The 22,500-nt window shown below is 52.6% G+C and overlaps 2 protein-coding genes and 2 long non-coding RNA genes across 5 annotated transcripts in view; 3 read left to right on the top strand and 1 right to left on the bottom strand.

Annotated features, from left to right (window-relative positions):
* The window catches only part of LOC310754674 (extracellular fatty acid-binding protein-like), a 16,849-nt gene extending 10,362 nt beyond the window's left edge, over window positions 1–6,487 (top strand). The window contains exons 5-7 of one of the 2 annotated variants that reach the window (XM_083596761.1): window positions 253–357; window positions 478–497; window positions 6,415–6,487. In XM_083596761.1, coding sequence (XP_083452887.1) covers window positions 253–357; window positions 478–497; window positions 6,415–6,420 — 131 coding nt within the window. In that variant the 3' untranslated portion in view covers window positions 6,421–6,487. Of the gene's footprint in view, window positions 1–252; window positions 358–477; window positions 517–4,625; window positions 4,652–6,414 lie in introns of those variants that run through there. The other variant, XM_083596760.1, reaches the window with a different exon arrangement.
* Window positions 6,488–9,910: 3,423 nt separating this feature from the next.
* On the top strand, window positions 9,911–10,312 carry LOC310753945. The gene is made up of 3 exons (XR_014543520.1): window positions 9,911–9,984; window positions 10,035–10,072; window positions 10,250–10,312. It is a non-coding gene; the product is annotated as an uncharacterized lncRNA (long non-coding RNA).
* A 7,635-nt stretch (window positions 10,313–17,947) lies between these two features.
* On the top strand, window positions 17,948–19,145 carry LOC310754629. Its single transcript, XR_014543931.1, has 4 exons — window positions 17,948–18,040; window positions 18,417–18,592; window positions 18,634–18,745; window positions 18,875–19,145. It is a non-coding gene; the product is annotated as an uncharacterized lncRNA (long non-coding RNA).
* A 1,216-nt stretch (window positions 19,146–20,361) lies between these two features.
* Window positions 20,362–22,500, bottom strand: part of RNF208 (ring finger protein 208) — a 4,452-nt gene continuing 2,313 nt past the window's right edge. Inside the window, exon 2 of the mRNA XM_083595272.1 lies at window positions 20,362–21,510. Coding sequence (XP_083451398.1) covers window positions 20,411–21,385 — 975 coding nt within the window. The 5' untranslated portion in view covers window positions 21,386–21,510 and the 3' untranslated portion in view covers window positions 20,362–20,410. The remainder of the gene's footprint in view (window positions 21,511–22,500) is intronic.

The following is a 22,500-nucleotide window of genomic DNA, read 5'->3' as shown; positions in this document are numbered from 1 at the left end:
TAACACTATCGAGAACTAATTAATAATAATAATAATAATATGCTGATTTAATAACACTATCGAGAACTAATTAATAATAATAATAATAATATGCTGATTTAATAACACTATCGAGAACTAATTGATAATAATAATATACTGATAATATACTGATGTACTAACACTACTAATATAATGATTATGAACAATAATCTTATAATTATAAAATCAATATTAATATCTTTATTAATAATTATTCTTCTTATTTCCCAGTCCGCGACGCCGAATCCCAGCCAATCGGGTTGCTGGAGCGCTTCCGGCAGCGCAGCGAAAACCGAGGCTTCGCCCCGGAGCAAATCAAGATCTTCCCCAAGGAAAGTAAGTCAGTCCTCCAAGATGGTCCTCCAAGCAGGTCCTCCAAGCAGGTCCTCCAAGCTGGGACCTCGGAGGGTCCTCCATCCCATAATAACCGCCTCTCTCCTCTCTCTCTCTCCACAGTGGCCTGCCAGGACGAAGCGGTGAGTATCCCGAATTCGGGTCCCGATGGACATTTCCCAGTTTGGGAAATGTCAGGTCGAGCTGGATGGACATTGGCCAGTTTGGGAAATGTCAGGTCCGTCTTGAGGGACATCTCCCAAGGTTGGGAAATCTCAGGTCTATCTTGAGGGACGTCTTCCAGGTCTATCTGGATGGACATTGCCCAGTTTGGGAAATGTCAGGTCCGTTTTGAGGGACATCTACCAAGGTTGGGAAATGTCAGGTCCGTCTTGAGGGACATCTACCAAGGTTGGGGAATCTCAGGTCTGTCTTGAGGGACATCTACCAAGGTTGGGAAATGTCAGGTCCGTCTTGAGGGACATCTACCAAGGTTGGGGAATCTCAGGTCTGTCTTGAGGGACATCTACCAAGGTTGGGAAATGTCAGGTCTGCCTTGAGGGACGTCTTCCAGGTCTATCTTGATGGACATTTCCCAGTTTGGGAAATGTCAGGTCTATCTGAATGGACATTGCCCAGTTTGGGAAATCTCAGGTCTAGCTTGGTGGAGAACATCTCAGATCTATCTTGATGGACATTTCCCATGGTTGAGAAATCTCAGGTCTATCTTGTTGGACATTGCCCAGTTTGGGAAAACTCAGGTCTAGCCTGGTGGAGAACATCTCGGGTCTATCTTGATGGACATTTCCCATGGTGGAGAAATCTCAGGTCTATCTTGTTGGACATTGCCCAGTTTGGGAAATCTCAGGTCTAGCTTGGTGGAGAACATCTCAGATCTATCTTGATGGACATTTCCCATGGTTGAGAAATCTCAGGTCTATCTGGATGGACATTTCCCAGTTTGGGAAATGTCAGGTCGAGCTGGATGGACATTGGCCAGTTTGGGAAATGTCAGGTCTGTCTTGAGGGACATCTCCCAAGGTTGGGAAATGTCAGGTCTATCTTGAGGGACGTCTTCCAGGTCTATCTGGATGGACATTGCCCAGTTTGGGAAATGTCAGGTCCGTCTTGAGGGACATCTACCAAGGTTGGGAAATGTCAGGTCTGTTTTGAGGGACATCTACCAAGGTTGGGAAATGTCAGGTCCGTCTTGAGGGACATCTACCAAGGTTGGGAAATGTCAGGTCCGTCTTGAGGGACATCTACCAAGGTTGGGAAATGTCAGGTCTGTCTTGAGGGACATCTACCAAGGTTGGGAAATGTCAGGTCCGTCTTGAGGGACATCTACCAAGGTTGGGAAATGTCAGGTCCGTCTTGAGGGACATCTACCAAGGTTGGGAAATGTCAGGTCTGTCTTGAGGGACATCTACCAAGGTTGGGAAATGTCAGGTCCGTCTTGAGGGACATCTACCAAGGTTGGGGAATGTCAGGTCCGTTTTGAGGGACATCTACCAAGGTTGGGAAATGTCAGGTCTGCCTTGAGGGACGTCTTCCAGGTCTATCTTGATGGACATTTCCCAGTTTGGGAAATGTCAGGTCGAGCTGGATGGACATTGGCCAGTTTGGGAAATGTCAGGTCTGTCTTGAGGGACATCTCCCAAGGTTGGGAAATCTCAGGTCTATCTTGAGGGACGTCTTCCAGGTCTATCTGGATGGACATTGCCCAGTTTGGGAAATGTCAGGTCCGTTTTGAGGGACATCTACCAAGGTTGGGAAATGTCAGGTCCGTCTTGAGGGACATCTACCAAGGTTGGGAAATGTCAGGTCCGTCTTGAGGGACATCTACCAAGGTTGGGAAATGTCAGGTCCGTCTTGAGGGACATCTACCAAGGTTGGGAAATGTCAGGTCCGTCTTGAGGGACATCTACCAAGGTTGGGAAATGTCAGGTCCGTCTTGAGGGACATCTACCAAGGTTGGGAAATGTCAGGTCCGTCTTGAGGGACATCTACCAAGGTTGGGAAATGTCAGGTCCGTCTTGAGGGACATCTACCAAGGTTGGGAAATGTCAGGTCCGTCTTGAGGGACATCTACCAAGGTTGGGAAATGTCAGGTCCGTCTTGAGGGACATCTACCAAGGTTGGGAAATGTCAGGTCCGTCTTGAGGGACATCTACCAAGGTTGGGAAATGTCAGGTCCGTCTTGAGGGACATCTACCAAGGTTGGGGAATCTCAGGTCTGTCTTGAGGGACATCTACCAAGGTTGGGAAATGTCAGGTCCGTCTTGAGGGACATCTACCAAGGTTGGGAAATGTCAGGTCCGTCTTGAGGGACATCTACCAAGGTTGGGGAATCTCAGGTCTGTCTTGAGGGACATCTACCAAGGTTGGGGAATCTCAGGTCTGTCTTGAGGGACATCTACCAAGGTTGGGAAATGTCAGGTCTGCCTTGAGGGACGTCTTCCAGGTCTATCTTGATGGACATTTCCCAGTTTGGGAAATGTCAGGTCTAGCTGGATGGACATTGCCCAGTTTGGGAAATCTCAGGTCTAGCTTGGTGGAGAACATCTCAGATCTATCTTGATGGACATTTCCCATGGTGGAGAAATCTCAGGTCTATCTGGATGGACATTGCCCAGTTTGGGAAATCTCAGGTCTATCTTGATGGACATTTCTCAGGTCTATCTTGATGGACATTTCCCATTTTGGGAAATCTAAGGTCTACCTTGATGGACATTTCCCAGGTCTATCTTGATGGACATTTCCCAAGTCTATCTTGATGGACATTTCCCATTTTGGGAAATCTCAGGTCTACCTTGATGGACATTTCCCAGGTCTATCTTGATGGACATTTCCCATTTTGGGAAATCTAAGGTCTACCTTGATGGACATTCCCCAAGTCTATCTTGATGGACATTTCCCAAGTCTATCTTGATGGACATTTCCCATTTTGGGAAATCTCAGGTCTACCTTGATGGACATTTCCCAGGTCTATCTTGATGGACATTTCCCATTTTGGGAAATCTCAGGTCTACCTTGATGGACATTTCCCATTTTGGGAAATCTCAGGTCTACCTTGATGGACATTTCCCAGGTTCACCTTGATGGACATTTCCCAAGTCTACCTTGATGGACATCTCCCAGGTCTATCTTGATGGACATTTCCCAGGTCTATCTTGATGGACATCTCCCAAGTCTATTTTGATGGACATATCCCAGGTCCACCTTGATGGACATTTCCCAAGTCTATCTTGATGGACATTTCCCATTTTGGGAAATCTCAGGTCTATCTTGATGGACATCTCCCATTTTGGGAAATCTCAGGTCTATCTTGATGGACATCTCCCAAGTCTATTTTGATTGACATTTCCCAAGTCTATTTTGATGGACATATCCCAGGTCCACCTTGATGGACATTTCCCAAGTCTATCTTGATGGACATTCCCCAAGTCTATCTTGATGGACATTTCCCAAGTCTACCTTGATGGACATTTCCCATTTTGGGAAATCTCAGGTCTATCTTGATGGACATTTCCCAGGTCTATCTTGATGGACATTTCCCAGGTCTACCTTGATGGACATTTCCCATTTTGGGAAATCTCAGGTCTATCTTGATGGACATCTCCCATTTTGGGAAATCTCAGGTCTATCTTGATGGACATCTCCCAAGTCTATTTTGATGGACATTTCCCAAGTCTATTTTGATGGACATATCCCAGGTCCACCTTGATGGACATTTCCCAGGTCTATCTTGATGGACATTTCCCATTTTGGGAGATCTCAGGTCTATCCTGATGGACATTTCCCATTTTGGGAGATCTCAGGTCTACCTTGATGGACATTTCCCATTTTGGGAAATCTCAGGTCTATCTTGATGGACATTTCCCAGGTCTATCTTGATGGACATTTCCCATTTTGGGAAATCTAAGGTCTACCTTGATGGACATTTCCCAGGTCTATCTTGATGGACATTTCCCAAGTCTATCTTGATGGACATTTCCCATTTTGGGAAATCTCAGGTCTACCTTGATGGACATTTCCCAGGTCTATCTTGATGGACATTTCCCATTTTGGGAAATCTCAGGTCTACCTTGATGGACATTTCCCAGGTCTATCTTGATGGACATTTCCCATTTTGGGAAATCTCAGGTCTACCTTGATGGACATTTCCCAGGTCTACCTTGATGGACATTTCCCAGGTTCACCTTGATGGACATTTCCCAAGTCTACCTTGATGGACATCTCCCAGGTCTATCTTGATGGACATTTCCCAGGTCTATCTTGATGGACATTCCCCAAGTCTATCTTGATGGACATTTCCCAAGTCTACCTTGATGGACATTTCCCATTTTGGGAAATCTCAGGTCTATCTTGATGGACATTTCCCAGGTCTATCTTGATGGACATTTCCCAGGTCTACCTTGATGGACATTTCCCATTTTGGGAAATCTCAGGTCTATCTTGATGGACATCTCCCATTTTGGGAAATCTCAGGTCTATCTTGATGGACATCTCCCAAGTCTATTTTGATGGACATTTCCCAAGTCTATTTTGATGGACATATCCCAGGTCCACCTTGATGGACATTTCCCAAGTCTATCTTGATGGACATTTCCCATTTTGGGAAATCTCAGGTCTACCTTGATGGACATTTCCCAGGTCTATCTTGATGGACATTTCCCATTTTGGGAAATCTCAGGTCTACCTTGATGGACATTTCCCAGGTCTATCTTGATGGACATTTCCCATTTTGGGAAATCTCAGGTCTACCTTGATGGACATTTCCCATTTTGGGAAATCTCAGGTCTACCTTGATGGACATTTCCCAGGTTCACCTTGATGGACATTTCCCAAGTCTACCTTGATGGACATCTCCCAGGTCTATCTTGATGGACATTTCCCAGGTCTATCTTGATGGACATCTCCCAAGTCTATTTTGATGGACATATCCCAGGTCCACCTTGATGGACATTTCCCAGCTCTATCTTGACGGACATTTCCCAAGTCTACCTTGATGGACATTTCCCAGGTCCATCTTGATGGACATTTCCCAAGTCTATCTTGATTGACATTTCCCAGGTCTATCTTGATGGACATTTCCCAAGTCTACCTTGATTGACATTTCCCAGGTCTATCTTGATGGACATTTCCCAAGTCTACGGTATTAGGGGATCATAGAGAGGGAAGGGACCCCTCTAGGACATCCAGCCGGTTATGATGTCCAGGTCCTCCAGCCTGACCCCCTTGCAAAGGACCATAGAGAAGGAAGGGACCTCTCTAGGACATCCAGGGATCATAGAGAGGGAAGGGACCCCTCTAGGACATCCAGCCGGTTATGATGTCCAGGTCCTCCAGCCTGACCCCCTTGCAAAGGACCATAGAGAAGGAAGGGACCTCTCTAGGACATCCAGGGATCATAGAGAGGGAAGGGACCCCTCCAGGTCCTCCAGCCTGACCCCCTGGCAAAGGACCATAGAGAGGGAAGGGACCTCTCTAGGACATCCAGCACCTTCTTAGGGGATCATAGGGAGGGAAGGGACCTCTCTAGGACATCCAGCACCTTCTTAGGGGATCATAGGGAGGGAAGGGACCTCTCTAGGACATCCAGCACCTTCTTAGGGGATCATAGGGAGGGAAGGGACCTCTCTAGGACATCCAGCACCTTCTTAGGGGATCATAGGGAGGGAAGGGACCTCTCTAGGACATCCAGCACCTTCTTAGGGGATCATAGGGAGGGAAGGGACCTCTCTAGGACATCCAGCACCTTCTTAGGGGATCATAGGGAGGGAAGGGACCTCTCTAGGACATCCAGCACCTTCTTAGGGGATCATAGGGAGGGAAGGGACCTCTCTAGGACATCCAGCACCTTCTTAGGGGATCATAGGGAGGGAAGGGACCTCTCTAGGACATCCAGCCGGTTCTTAAGGGATCATAGAGAGGGAAGGTAACCCTCTAGGACATCCAGGGATCATTGAGGTAAATGTTGCAGTTGTCCATCAAGATGGACATTTCCCAAGTTGGACCACGTTGGGAACTTCACCTTCTCTTCTCCTTCTCTTCTAGGAATGAGAAGAACATCTCTATGGTCCTCGGAGGTCTCTCCCTTCTCCTAATAAAATAGATTCAGAAACTGCAACTTCCTGTCTTTGGTCTCATTATTATTATTATTATTATTATTATTATTATTATTATTAATTTCATTTATACACATCCTCTGGTCTCCTTATATTATTATTATTATTATTATTATTATTATTATTATTATTATTATTAATTTCATTTATACACATTATAAAATGCCATTATTATTATTATTATTATTATTATTATTATTAATAATAATAATAATAATTTCATTTATACACATTATAAAATGCCCTTATAAAATAGCTTATACCCTTATAAAATGCCATTATTATTATTATTATTATTATTATTATTATTATTAATACCCGTCCTCTGGCCCCCTTATAAAATGCTGCTATTATTATTATTATTATTATTATTATTATTATTATTATTATTAATTTCATTTATACATATCCTCTGGTCGCCTGATAAAATGCCATTATTATTATTATTATTATTATTATTATTATTATTATTATTACTATTATTATTATTATTATTAGAGGAAAAGATAATTTTGAGGAATCTCATTAGCTTTCAGTTATTATTATTATTATTATTATTATTATTATTATTATTATTAAATATCCAATGAGATATGTTTAAATCCCTAATTTAAATACTGAGTGATTGATCTGGCCCCATGTTATTGGTTATCGATCCAGCCACACATTATTGATTATCAATCCAGCCCTGTGTGATTGGTTATCAATCCAGCCCCTTTTTATTGATTATCAATCCAATAAATGATTTAACTACTTAGTGATTGATCTGGCCCCATGTTATTGATTATCGATCCAGCCCCGAGTTATTGATTATCAATCCAATAAATCATTAAAATACTTAGTAATTGATCTGGCCCCATGTTATTGGTTATCGATCCAGCCACACATTATTGATTATCGATCCAGCCCTGTGTGATTGGTTATCAATCCAGTCCCGTGTTATTGATTATCAATCCAATAAATCATTTAAATACTTCGTGATTGATCTGGCCCCATGTTATTGGTTATCGATCCAGCCCTGTGTGATTGATTATCAATCCAATGAATCATTGAAATACTTAGTGATTGATCTGGCCCCGTGTTATTGGTTCTCGATCCAGCTCCACATTATTGATTATCACTCCATCTCTGTGTTATTGGTTATCAATCCAGCGCTGTGTGATTGATCATCGATCCAGCTCCGTGTGATTGATTATCAATCCATCCCCATGTTATTGATTATCAGTCCAATAAATCATTTAAATACTTAGTGATTGATCCGGCCCCATGTTATTGGTTATCGATCCAGCCCTGTGTGATTGATTATCAATGCAATAAATTATTTCAATATTGAGTGATTGATCTGGCCCCATGTTATTGGTTATCGATCCAGCTCCACATTATTGATTACCACTCCATCTCTGTGTTATTGGTTATCAATCCATCTCTGTGTGATTGATTATCAATCCAACCCTGTATAATTGATTATCAATCCATCCCCGTGTTATTGATTATCAGTCCAATAAATCATTTAAATACTTAGTGATTGATCCGGCCCCATGGTATTGATCATCGATCCAGCTCCGTGTGATTGATTATCAATCCATCCCCATGTTATTGATTATCAGTCCAATAAATCATTTCAATACTTAGTGATTGATCCGGCCCCATGTTATTGGTTATCGATCCAGCTCCGTGTGATTGATTATCAATCCATCCCCATGTTATTGATTATCAATCCAATAAATCATTTAAATACTTAGTGATTGATCTGGCCCCATGTTATTGGTTATCGATCCAGCTCCACATTATTGATTACCACTCAATCTCTGTGTTATTGGTTATCAATCCAGCCCTGTGTGATTGATTATCAACCCAACCCTATATAATTGATCCAGTAACACATTATTGAATATCAATTCAGCCCAGTGTTTGGTTATTGATCCAGCCCCTTGTTATTGGTTATTGATCCAGTAACACATTATTGAATATCGATTCAGCCCAGTGTTTGGTTATTGATCCAGCCCCTTGTTATTGGCTATTGATCCAGTAACACATTATTGAATATAAATTCAGCCCAGTGTTTGGTTATTGATCCAGCCCCTTGTTATTGGTTATTGATCCAGTAACACATTATTGAATATCAATTCAGCCCAGTGTGTTTGGTTATTGATCCAGCCCCTTGCTATTGGCTATTGATCTAGTAACACATTACTGAATATCAATTCAGCCCAGTGTTTGGTTATTGATCCAGCCCCTTGTTATTGGTTATTGATCCAGTAACACATTATTGAATATCGATCCAGCCCAGTGTTTGGTTATTGATCCAGCCCCTTGTTATTGGTTATTGATCCAGTAACACATTATTGGATATCGATTCAGCCCAGTGTTTGGTTATTGATCCAGCCCCTTGTTATTGGTTATTGATCCAGTAACACATTATTGAATATCGATTCAGCCCAGTGTTTGGTTATTGATCCAGCCCCTTGTTATTGGTTATTGATCCAGTAACACATTATTGAATATCAATTCAGCCCAGTGTTTGGTTATTGATCCAGCCCCTTGTTATTGGTTATTGATCCAGTAACACATTATTGAATATCGATTCAGCCCAGTGTTTGGTTATTGATCCAGCCCCTTGTTATTGGTTATTGATCCAGTAACACATTATTGAATATCGATTCAGCCCAGTGTTTGGTTATTGATCCAGCCCCTTGTTATTGGTTATTGATCCAGTAACACATTATTGGATATCGATTCAGCCCAGTGTTTGGTTATTGATCCAGCCCCTTGTTATTGGTTATTGATCCAGTAACACATTATTGAATATCGATTCAGCCCAGTGTTATTGGTTATCAATCCAAACCTGTGTGTTGGGTTATTGATCCAGCTCCATGTGATTGATTATTGATCCAGCCCCCCGTTACTGATTATCGATCCTCCTCCAATCCCGAGAAGGGCGCACTCTGCACATGCTCAGAGGCGCCCAGGTTCCCTTTGAACCTGCAACCCAGAAACACTCTAGGAATATATATATATATATATATATATATCTTTATTGAGGGCATTCGCAAGAAGGGGAACAAGATGGCGCCCTAGAGGGGCTTCTATGGGGCGGGTCAGTCTGGAGCACCATCGGGGTCCCTTCCCTCTCTATGATCCCCTCGTAACCGCTGGAGGTCCTAGAAAGGTCTGGAAAAACCCAAATTTCACCATAGAGGGGCTCAAATCCTAGACTGTCCCCGCCTGAACCCGGGCTTGGAGTGTAAGTAAAGCTTGATGGGAAATGGGGGGGGGCGGAGTGTCTCTAGGGGAATCCTAGAAGGGTCCCTTCCCTCTCTATGATCCCTTGCAAGGGATGACCTGGAGCGTTCCCTTCTGGCTCAACCCTTCTAGGATTCTGTGACTTCCCTCTCTATGGTCCCCTATTCATCCCTTGCAAGGGGGTTAGGCTGGATGACCTGGAGGGGTCCCTTCCCTCTCTATGATCCCCTAAGAACCAGCTGGATATTCTAGAGAGGTCCCTTCCCTCTCTATGATCCCTAAGAATGGGCTGGATGTCCTAGAGAGGTCCCTTCTCTCTCTATGATCCTTTGCAAGGGGGTCAGGCTGGAGGGGTCCCTTCCCTCTCTATGATCCTCTCCTAACCGGGCCTAGAGAGGTGCCTTCCCTCTCTATGATCCCTTAATCACGTGCTGGAGGTCCTAGAGGGGTCCGTTCTCTATGATCCCCTCATCACGTGCTGGATTACCTTCCCTCTCTATGATCCTTTCCAAGGGGGTCAGGCTGGATAACCTGGAGGGGTCCCTTCCTTCTCTATGGTCCCCTCATAACGTGCTGGAGGTCCTAGAGAGGTCCCTTCCCTCTCTATGATCCCTTAATAACCGGCTGAATGTCCTAGAGAGGTCCCTTCTCTATGATCCTTTGCAAGGGGGTCAGGATGGAGGACCTGGAGGGGTACCTTCCCTCTCTATGGTCCCCTCATAACCGGCTGGAAGTCCTAGAGAGGTCCCTTCCCTCTCTATGATCCCTGGATGTCCTAGAGAGGTCCCTTCCCTCTCTATGGTCCTTTGCAAGGGGGTCAGGCTGGAGGACCTGGACATCATAACCGGCTGGATGTCCTAGAGGGGTCCCTTCCCTCTCTATGGCTCGACCCTTCTAGGATTCGGAGCATTCCCTCTCTATGGTCTCTTGCAAGGGGGTCAGGCTGGATGTCCTAGAGAGGTCCCTTCCCTCTCTATGGTCCTTTGCAAGGGGGTCAGGCTGGAGGACCTGGACATCATAACCGGCTGGATGTCCTAGAGGGGTCCCTTCCCTCTCTATGATCCCTTAAGAACCGGCTGGATGTCCTAGAGGGGTCCCTTCCCTCTCTATGATCCCCTGATGACGTGCCGGATGTCCTAGAGGGGTCCCTTCTCTCTCTCTATGGTCCCCTCATAACCGGCTGGATGTCCTAGAGGGGTCCCTTCCCTCTCTAGCTCCGCCCCTTTTTGGCCCCTCCAATCCCTCACAATGTGGCCCCTGGGAATCGTCCAATCAGAGAAGGGGGAAATCGTCTCTCAATCGTCCAATGACAGAGTCCCGTTGGGCGGAGCCTGGAAATCGTCCAATCAGGGAGGTACGTTGGGTGGAGCCTGTAAACCGCCCGGCAACAGAGCCCTGAAGTCGCCCAATGACAGAGTCCCGTCGGGCGGAGCCTGGAAATCGTCCAATGACAGAGCTCCATTGAGCAGCGGACGAAAACCGCCCGGCAACAGAGCCCTGAAATTGTCCAATGACAGAGTCCCGTTGAGTAGTGGACGAAAACTGCCCGGCAACAGAGCCCTGAAATTGTCCAATGACAGAGTCCCATTGAGGAGCGGACGAAAACCGCCCGGCGACAGAGCCTAGAAGTCGTCCAATGACAGAGTCCCGTTGGGCGGAGCCTGGAAATCGCCCAATGACAGAGCTCCGTTGAGCAGCGGACGAAAATTGCCCGGCGACAGAGCCTTGAAATTGTCCAATGACAGAGCTCCGTTGAGCAGCGGACGAAAACCGCCCGGCGACAGAGCCCTGAAGTCGTCCAATGACAGAGTCCCGTTGGGCGGAGCCTGGAAATCGTCCAATGACAGAGTCCCGTTGGGCGGCGTCCGTAAACCGCCCGGCAACAGAGCCCTGAAGTTGCCCAATGACAGAGTCCCGTTGGGCGGAGCCTGGAAATCGTCCAATCAGGGAGGTACGTTGGGTGGAGCCTGTAAACCGCCCGGCGACAGAGCCCTGAAGTCACCCAATGACAGAGTCCCATTGAGGAGCGGACGAAAACCGCCCGGCGACAGAGCCCTGAAGTCGTCCAATGACAGAGTCCCGTTGGGCGGAGCCTGGAAATCGTCCAATGACAGAGCTCCGTTGAGCAGCGAACGAAAACTGCCCGGCAACAGAGCCCTGAAGTCGTCCAATGACAGAGTCCCCTTGGCCGATTGCCTGGAAACCGCCCGGCGACAGAGCCTGGAAATCCTCCCATTGGGTGGCGGCCGGAAATCGTCCAATCCCAGAGCACTATGCCCATAAACTGCCCGGCGACAGAGCCCCACATCGTCCAATGACAGAGTCCCGTTGGACGGAGGCTGGAAATCGTCCAATGACAGAGCTCTGTTGGGCGACGTCCGTAATCCGCCCGGCGACAGAGCCTCGAAATCGTCCAATCGCAGAGCTCCGTCGGGCGACGTCCGTAATCCGCCTGGCAACAGAGCCTCGAGATCGTCCAATAGCAGAGCTCCGTCGGGCGACGTCCATAATCCGCCCGGCAGCAGAGCCTCGAAATCGTCCAATCGCAGAGCTCCGTCGGGCGACGTCCGTAATCTGCCCGGCGACAGAGCCTCGAAATCGTCCAATCGCAGAGCGCCGTTGTCCGGCGCCCGTAAACCATCCAATCACAGAGCCCGGAATAGATGGCGGGTCCCGGGTTCGAGTCACATGATGGGGCGGGTCCTGGGTTCGAGCGCTGGAATCAAAGATGGCAGCCCTGGGGGAAATGCGACAGGTCCCGGGTTCGAGTGACTTGATGTCACAGGAGGTCCCGGGTTGCGGGTTCGAGTCCCATGACAGGGATCCGGGTTGCGGGTTCAAGTCCCATGACTGGGTCCCGGGTTGCGGGTTCAAGTCCCATGACTGGGTCCCGGGTTGCGGGTTCAAGTCCCATGAAAGGGTCCCGGGTTGCGGGTTCGAGTCCCATGAAAGGGATCCGGGTTGCGGGTTCGAGTCCCATGACAGGGATCCGGGTTGCGGGTTCGAGTCCCATGAAAGGGATCCGGGTTGCGGGTTCGAGTCCCATGACAGGGTCCCGGGTTGCGGGTTCGAATCACATGATGGGCTTCCGTTCTCCGGGTTCGAATCCCAATCCTCCCGGGTCAAGGGTTCGAGTCACATGATGGGGATCCGGGTTCAAGTCCCATGAAAGGGTCCCGGGTCCCGGGTTCGAGTCCCATGACAGGGTCCATGGTCCTGGGTTCGAGTGACATGACTGGGTCCCGGGTTGTGTGTTCAAGTCCCATGAAAGGGTCCCGGGTTCCGGGTTCGAATCACTTGACAGGGTCTCTGGTCCTGGGTTCGAGTGACATGACTGGGTCCCGGGTTGCAGGTTCGAGTTCCATGACAGGGATCCGGGTTGCGGGTTCGAGTCCCATTAAAGGGTCCCGGGTTGCGGGTTCGAATCACTTGACAGGGTCCCTGGTCCAGGGTTCGAGTGACATGACTGGGTCCCGGGTTGCGGGTTCGAGTCCCATGAAAGGGTCCAGGTTGCGGGTTCGAATCACTTGACAGGGTCCCTGGTCCCGGGTTCGAGTGACATGACGACGGTGTCCCATGTCCCGGGTTCGAGTCCCATGAAAGGGTCCCTGGTCCTGGGTTCAAATGACATGACTGGGTCCCGGGTTGCGGGTTCGAATCACTTGACAGGGTCCCTGGTCCTGGGTTCGAATGACATGACTGGGTCCCTGGTTCCGGGTTCGAATCACTTGACAGGGTCCCTGGTCCTGGGTTCGAGTGACATGACTGGGTCCCGGGTTGCGGGTTTGAGTCCCATGACAGGGATCCGGGTTGCGGGTTCGAGTCCCTTGACAGGGATCCGGGTTGCGGGTTCGAATCACTTGACAGGGTCCCTGGTCCTGGGTTCGAGTCCGATGACAGGGTCCCGGGTTGCGGGTTCAAGTCCCATGGCGGGGTCCTGGCTCCAAATCCGGGCTCCGGGTTTGAATCCCATGATGGGCTTCCATTCTCCGGGTTCGAATCCCGGGTGGAGGGTTCAAGTCACATGACAGGGTCCTGGGTTCGAGTCCCATGACGTTCTTCAGGGCTCCGGGTTCGAATCCCATTCCGGACTCCTGTGTCCCGGGTTCGAATGACATGATGGGTCCCGTGTCCCGGGTTCAAGTTACATGATGGGCTTCCGGGCTCCGGGTTCAAATCCCCTTCCGGCCTCCTGTGTCCCGGGTTCGAATCACACGACAGGGTCCCAGGTTCGAATCACATGATGGGCTTCCATTCTCCGGGTTCGAATCCAAATCCTTCCAGGTGGAGGGTTCGAGTCACATGACAGGGTCCTGGGTTCGAGTCCCATGACGTTCTTTGAGGCTCCGGGTTCGAATCCCATTTCGGCCTCCTGTGTCCCGGGTTCGAATGACATGACGGGTCCCTTGTCCCGGGTTCAAGTCACATGACGGGCTTCCAGGCTCCGGGTTCGAATCCCATGACGGTGCAGGAAACGACGTTGTCCCGGGTCCGAGTCACATGACCCACCGGCTTCCCACCCTCTCCCCGATTGGCCGGGTCGCCAGGAGGCGGGTCTTGACGGCCAGGGCGGCCAATGGGTGAAGAGGACGCGCTCCCTCTTGCAAGACGGACAGGAAAGGGATTTGGATTTGGGATACGGGTTCGAATCACATGACGGGCTCCTGAGTCCTGGGTTCGAATCACATGACGGGGTCCCTGGTCCCGGGTTCAAGTCACGTGACAGGGTCCCGGGTTCGAATCACATGACGGGCTTCCAGGCTCCGGGTTCGAATCACATGACAGGGTCCCGGGCTCGAATCACATGACGGGCTTCCGGGCTCTGGGTTCGAATCACATGACAAGGTCCCGGGTTCGAATCACATGATGGGCTTCCGGGCTCTGGGTTCGAATCACATGACGGGCTCCTGAGTCCTGGGTTCGAATCACATGACAGGGTCCCGGGTTCGAATCACATGACGGGTTCCCTGGTCCCGGGTGCAAGTCCCATGGCAGGGTCGCGGGTTCGAGTCCCCTTCTGGGCTTGCAGGTCCCGGGTTCGAGTCCCATGACGGTGCAGAAAGCCTGGGGGAAATCCGACTGGTCCCGGGTTCAAGTCCCGTTCTGGGCTTGCAGCTCCCAGGTTCGAGTCCTGGGTTCAAATCACATGACGGCCTCCTTGGTCCCGGGTTCGAGTCCCACTCCAGCCTCCCATGTCCCGGGTTTGATGGGACACCACATGATGGTGTCCCGGGTTCAAGTCCCATGACAGGTTCCCGGGTTCGAGTCCCATGACAAGGTCCCGGGTTTGAATCACATGACGGGCTTCCGGGCTCTGGGTTCGAATCAGATGACGGGGTCCCTGGTCCCGGGTTCAAGTCCCATGACAGGGTCGTGGGTTCGAGTCCCATGACGGTGCAGAAAGCCTCGGGGAAATTCGACGGGTCCCCGGTTCGAGTCCATGTCCCGGGTCCTGGGTTCGAGTCACACAATGGGGCAGGGAACCCGGGGGGAAATCCGACCGGTCCCGGGTTTGAGTCCCGTTCTGGGCTTGCAGTCCATATCCCGGGTCCTGGGTTCGAATCCCACTCCGGCCTCCCGGGTTCGAGTCCCATGACAAGGTCCCGGGTTCGAGTCCCATGACAAGGTCCCGGGTTCGAGTCCCATGATGGTGCAGGAATCGACGGGGTCCCGGGTTCGAGTCCCATGATGGTGCAGAAAGCCCGGGGGAAATTCGACGGGTCCTGTGTCCCCGGTTCGAGTCCATCTCCCGGGTCCCGGGTTCAAGTCACACAATGGGGCAGGAAACCCGGGGGAAATCCGCCCGGTCCCGGGTTCGAGAACCATGATGGTGCAGGAATCGACGGGGTCCCGGGTTCGAGTCCCATGATGGTGCAGAAAGCCCGGGGGAAATTCGACGGGTCCTGTGTCCCCGGTTCGAGTCCATCTCCCAGGTCCCGGGTTCGAGTCACGTGACAGTGCAGTAACCCCGGGGGAAATCCGACCGGTCCCGGGTTCGAGTCCCGTTCTGGGCTTGCGGCTCCCGGGTTCGAGTCCATCTCCCAGGTCCCGGGTTCAAGTCACATGACAGTGCAGTAACCCCGTGGGAAATGCCCTGGGGGAAATTTGACGGGTCCCGGGTCCCGGGTCCGAGTCACATGACGGCGCAGGACGCCACGGGATTCCTCACCCGGCAGTTGCACGCCGCCCCGCAATACTGCCGGAAGCTCTGGTAGCAGCCCCTCTCCGATTCGCCGGCGCCCCAGGGCGGCGGGTTGCGATTGGCCGGGTCGGCCGGGGGGAGGCGGGCCAGGAGGCGGGTCTTGACGGCCAGGGCGGCCAATCCGTAGTCGGTGAAGAGGACCGTTTCCCGTTTGCAGGAGGGGCAGGAAAGGAATTTGGATTTGGGGTGCGGGTTCGAATCACGTGACTTCTGGCTCCGGGTTCGAATCACGTGACTTCCGGGCTCCCGGTTCGAATCGCATGACGGGCTTCCAGGCTCCGGGTTCGACTCACATGACATGGTTGGGGCTCCCGGGTTCCGGGTTCGAGTTGCATGACGTTCTTCTGGGCTGCGGGTTCAAATCATAAGACGGGCTCCTGGGTTCGAATCCCATGACGGGCTCCGGGTTCGAATCACGTGACTTCCAGGCTCCGGGTTCGAGTCACATGACGGGCTCCCGGGTGCCAGGTTGCGGGTTCGACTCACATGACATGTTTGGGGGCTCCGGGTTCAAGTCCCACTCCGGCCTTCCATCTCCCGGGTTCAAGTCCGGGAATCACATGACAGGCTCCTGAGTCCTGGGTTCGAATCACATGACAGGGTCCCGGGTTCGAATCACATGACGCTCTTCCGGGCTCCGGGTTCGAATCCCATTCCGGCCTCCCTTGAATCACGTGACCCCGGGGGAAATCCGACTGGTCCCGGGTTCGAGTCCATATCCCATGTCCCGGGTTCGAGTCACATGATGGGCCTCCAGGCTCTGGGTTCAAATCCCACTCCAGCCTCCCGTGTCCCGGGTTCGAATACCACTCCGGCCTCCCGGCTTCCGGTCCCATGACAAGGTTCCGGGTTCGAGTCACACAATGGGGCAGGAAACCTGGGGGAAATCCGGCTGGTCCCGGGTTCGAGTCCCATGATGGTGCAGAAAGCCTGGGGGAAATCCGACTGGTCCCGGGTTCGAGTCCATATCCCGGGTCCCGGGTTCAAGTCACACAATGGGGCAGGAAACCCGGGGGAAATCTGACTGGTCCCGGGTTCGAGTCCCATGATGGTGCAGAAAGCCTGGGGGAAATCCAACTGGTCCCGGGTTCGAGTCACATGACGGCGCAGGACGCCACGGGATTCCTCACCCGGCAGTTACACGCCGCCCCGCAGTACTGCCGGAAGCTCTGGTAGCAGCCCCTCTCCGATTCGCCGGCCCCCCAGGGCGGCGGGTTGCGATTGGCCGGGTCGGCCGGGGGGAGGCGGGCCAGGAGGCGGGTGTTGACGGCCAGGGCGGCCAATCCGTAGTCGGTGAAGAGGACCGTTTCACGTTTGCACGAGGGGCAGGAAATGAACTTGGATTTGGGATGCGGGTTCGAATCACGTGACTTCCGGGCTCCGGGTTCGAATCACATGACTTCTGGGCTCCGGGTTCGAATCACGTGACTTCCGGGATCCGGGTTCGAATCACATGACTTCCGGGCTCCGGGTTCGAGTCACATGGCGGGCTTCCAAGCTCCGGGTTCAAGTCACATGACGGGTGCCAGGTTGCGGGTTCGACTCACATGACATGGTTGGGGGCTCCGGGTTCAAGTCCCACTCCGGCCTTCCATCTCCCGGGTTCAAGTCCGGGAATCACATGACAGGCTCCTGAGTCCTGGGTTCGAATCACATGACAGGGTCCCGGGTTCGAATCACATGACGCTCTTCCGGGCTCCGGGTTCGAATCCCATTCCGGCCTCCTGTGTCCCGGGTTCAGATCACATGACGGGTCCCATGTCCCGGGTTCAAGTCACATGACGGGCTTCCAGGCTCCGGGTTCGAGTCACATGACAGGTGCCAGGTTGCGGGTTCGAATCACATGACCGGTCCCATGTCCTGGGTTGAAGTCCCGTGTCCCGGGTTCAAGTCACATGCTCTGGGTTCCCATGACGTTCTTCCGGGCTCCGGGTTCAAATCCCATTCCGGCCTCCTGTGTCCCGGGTTCAAATCACATGACAGGGTCCCGGGCTCCGGGTTCGAATCCCACTCCGGCCTCCCGGGTTCGAGTCCCATGACGGTGCAGGAATTGACGGGGTCCTGGGTTCAAGTCACACAGTGGGGCAGGGAACCCGGGGGAAATCCGACCGTTCCGGGTTCGAGTCCCGTTCTGGGCTTGCAGCTCCCGGGTTCGAGTCCATATCCCGGGCCCTGGGTTCAAATCACATGACAGCCTCCTCGGTCCCGGGTTCGAGTCCCACTCCAGCCTCCCACGTCCCGGGTTCGAATCACATGACAGGGTCCCGGGTTCGAGTCATGTGACCCTGGGGAAATGCGACGGGTCCCGGGTTCGAGAACCATCATGGCGCAGGAGACAACGGGCTCCCAGGTCCCGGGTTCGAGTCCATGTCCCGTGTCCCGGGTTCAACTCCCACTCCAGCCTCCCATGTCCCGGGTTTGAATCACGTGATGGCGTCCCGCGTTCAAGTCCCATGACAGGGTCCCGGGTTCGAATCACGTGACAGGGTCCCGGGTTCGAGTCACATGACAGCGCAGGAATCGACAGGGTCCCGGGTTCGAGTCACGTGACAGGGCAGCAACCCCGTGGGAAATCCGACGGGTCCCGGGTTCGAGAACCATGATGGCGCAGGAGACAACGGGCTCCCAGGTCCCGGGTTCGAGTTCATCTCCTGGGTCCCGGGTCCGAGTCACATGACAGTGCAGGAAGCGACAGGGTCCCAGGTTCCAGTCACGTGACAGTGCAGTAACCCCGGGGGAAATCCGACCCGTCCCGGGTTCGAGTCCCGTCCTGGGCTTGCATCTCCTGGGTTCGAGTCCATCTCCCGGGTCCCGGGTTCGAGAACCATGACAACGGGCTCCCAGGTCCCAGGTCCCGGGTTCGAGTACGTGCCCTGGGTTCGAGTCACATGACGGTGCAGGAATCCTGGGGGAAATTTGACGGGTCCCGTGTCCCGGGTCCGAGTCACATGACAGCGCAGGACGCCACGGGATTCCTCACCCGGCAGTTGCACGCCGCCCCGCAGTACTGCCGGAAGCTCTGGTAGCAGCCCCTCTCCGATTCGCCGGCGCCCCAGGGCGGCGGGTTGCGATTGGCCGGGTCGGCCGGGGGGAGGCGGGCCAGGAGGCGGGTGTTGACGGCCAGGGCGGCCAATGGGTGAAGAGGACGCTCTCCCTCTTGCAAGACGGACAGGAAAGGAATTTGGATTTGGGATACGGGTTCGAATCACGTGACGGGTTTCCAGGCTCCGGGTTCGAGTCACATGACTTCCGGGCTCCGGGTTCGAATCACGTGACTTCCGGGCTCCGGGTTCGAGTCACATGACGGGCTCCCGGGTGCCAGGTTGCGGGTTCGAGTCACATGACATGGTTGGGGGCTCCGGGTTCAAGTCCCACTCCGGCCTTCCATCTCCCGGGTTCAAGTCCGGGAATCACATGACAGGCTCCTGAGTCCTGGGTTCGAATCACATTATGCTCTTCCGGGCTCCGGGTTCAAATCCCATTCCGGCCTCCTGTGTCCCGGGTTCGAATCACATGACGGGTCCCATGTCCCGGGTTCAAGTCACATGACGGGCTTCCAGGCTCCGGGTTCAAGTCACATGACGGGTGCCAGGTTGCGGGTTCGAATCACATGACGGGTCCCATGTCCTGGGTTGAAGTCCCGTGTCCCGGGTTCAAGTCACATGCTCTGGGTTCCCATGACGTTCTTCCGGGCTCCGGGTTTGAATCCCATTCCGGCCTCCTGTGTCCCGGGTTCGAATCACATGACAGGGTCCCGGGCTCTGGGTTCGAATCCCACTCCGGCCTCCCAGGTTCGAGTCCCATGACGGTGCAGGAATCGACGGGGTCCCGGGTTCAAGTCACACAATGGGGCAGGGAACCCGGGGGAAATCCGACTGGTCCCGGGTTCGAGTCCATGTCCCGGGTTCAAATCACATGAGGGCCTCCTTGGTCCCGGGTTCGAGTCCCACTCCAGCCTCCCATGTCCCGGGTTTGAATCACATGATGGCGTCCCGGGTTCAAGTCCCATGACAGTGCAGGATCCGACGGGTCCCGGGTTCGAGTCCATGTCCCGTGTCCCGGGTTCAAGTCCCACTCCAGCCTCCCATGTCCCGGGTTTGAATCACATGATGGCGTCCCGCGTTCAAGTCCCATGACAGGGTCCCGGGTTCGAATCATATGACAGGGTCCAGGGTTCGAGTCACACAACGGGGCAGCAACCCCGGGGGAAATCCGACGGGTCCCGGGTTCGAGAACCATCATGGCGCAGGAGACAACGGGCTCCCAGGTCCCGGGTTCGAGTCCATGTCCCGTGTCCCGGGTCCGAGTCACATGACAGTGCACAAATCGACAGGGTCCCGGGTTCGAGTCACGTGACAGTGCAGTAACCCCGGGGGAAATCCGACGGGTCCCGGGTTCGAGTCCATCTCCCAGGTCCCGGGTCCGAGTCACATGACGGTGCAGGAATCCTGGGGGAAATCCAACTGGTCCCGGGTTCGAGTCACATGACGGCGCAGGACGCCACGGGATTCCTCACCCGGCAGTTGCACGCCGCCCCGCAATACTGCCGGAAGCTCTGGTAGCAGCCCCTCTCCGATTCGCCGGCCCCCCAGGGCGGCGGGTTGCGATTGGCCGGGTCGGCCGGGGGGAGGCGGGCCAGGAGGCGGGTGTTGACGGCCAGGGCGGCCAATCCGTAGTCGGTGAAAAGGACCGTTTCACGTTTGCACGAGGGGCAGGAAATGAACTTGTACTTGGGACACGATTCGTAGAGGATCTGAAGGCATTCTTCGCAGACCGAATGGAGGCAGGAGAGGAGGCGGGGCCTCTTGTGGGCGGAGTTGTAGGCGTGGCCGCAGGTGGGGCACTCTAGGGATTCGGCGCTGGGAGGACTGGCCGGCACGGCGTACTGGTTGGCGATCACCTCCCCGGTCGCCGGGTAGAAGAGGGGGGGCGGGTCCAGGGCCTTGGCCACGCCCTCGTTGGCGATGACGTCGCCGGGGGGGTACTTCCTGCTGGGGAGGAAGTCGTCGGGGGGGAACTTCCTGTTGGCCTCGCTGAACTTCCTGTTGGCGAGGAGCTCGTCGTTGGGGGGGAACTTCCTGCCGGCGATTCTGTCGCCGGCGGGGTACTTCCTGCTGGGGAGGAAGTCGTCGGGGGGGAACTTCCTGTCGGCGAGGACGTCGTTGGGGGGGAACTTCCTGTTGGCCTCGTTGAACTTCCTGTTGGCGAGGAGGTCGTCGTTGGGGGGGAACTTCCTGTTGGCCTCGTTGAACTTCCTGTTGGCGAGGAGGTCGTCGTTGGGGAACTTCCTGTTGGCCTCGTTGAACTTCCTGTTGGCGAGGAGGTCGTCGTTGGGGGGGAACATCCTGTTGGCCTCGTTGAACTTCCTGTTGGCGAGGAGGTCGTCGTTGGGGAACTTCCTGCTGAGCTCATGGAACTTCCTGTTGGGCCCCGGAGGCCCCTTGAGGCAGGACATGAGGAGGGCGGTCACCTGGCTAACGTCGGGAGGCGGGGCAGGAAGAGGAAGTGGGGGTTTTGAGGCGGGCCCGGGGACGCATCCTCCTGGGGGCGGGAAGGAAGGGATGGCGGCGGCCGGAGGACCTGGGGGAGGAAGCAGAGAGAGAGAGAGAGAGGCTAGAGGGGACGGCGAGATTCGAACTCGTTTCCCGACAGGCACCATAGAGTTCTAGGACATCCGAATTCGTTTCCCGACATGCCATAGAGTTCTGGGGTCCTAGAGGGGATTTCGCAGGCGAGGGAAGCTGATTCCGTTTCCTGTTTTGAAGAGCGGGCATTGCCATAGAGTTCTGGAAGCCTAGAGGGGATTTTCCATGTGAGTCCTTATTTTTTTTTAATGGCATGCATTTCCATAGAGTTCTAGAAGCCTAGAGAGGATTTTTCCTCTTTTGAGAGAATGCATTTCCATAGAGTTCTAGAAGCCTAGAGAGGATTCCCCCCCCTTTTTTGACAGAATGCATTTCCATAGAGTTCTAGAAGCCTAGAGAGGATTTTTCCTTTTTTGACAGAATGCATTTCCATAGAGTTCTAGAAGCCTAGAGAGGATTTTCCCCTTTTTTGACAGAATGCATTTCCATAGAGTTCTAGAAGCCTAGAGAGGATTTTTCCTTTTTTTGACAGAATGCATTTCCATAGAGTTCTAGAAGCCTAGAGAGGATTTTTCCCTTTTAAACGGAATGCATTACCATAGAGTTCTAGAAGCCTAGAGAGGATTTTTCCTTTTGTTAACAGAATGCATTTCCATAGAGTTCCAGAAGCCTAGAGAGGATTTTTCCTTTTTTGACAGAATGCATTTCCATAGAGTTCTAGAAGCCTAGAGGGGATTTTCCCCCCCTTTTTAACAGAATGAATGCATTTCCATAGAGTTCTAGAAGCCTAGAGAGGATTTCCCCCCCCCCCCTTTTAACAGAATGCATTTCCATAGAGTTCCAGAAGCCTAGAGGGGATTTCCCCCCCCTTTTTTTTACAGAATGCATTTCCATAGAGTTCTAGAAGCCTAGAGGGGATTTTCCCACGCCAGGAAAGCTTACCATAGAGTTCTAGAACCCTAGAGGGGATTTTCCATGGGAGGAA

Source organism: Podarcis filfolensis, assembly GCF_964270895.1.
Source record: "Podarcis filfolensis genome assembly, chromosome: Z".
Classification (NCBI taxonomy): Eukaryota; Metazoa; Chordata; class Lepidosauria; order Squamata; family Lacertidae; genus Podarcis; species Podarcis filfolensis.
This window is presented reverse-complemented; position numbering and strand designations above follow the sequence as displayed.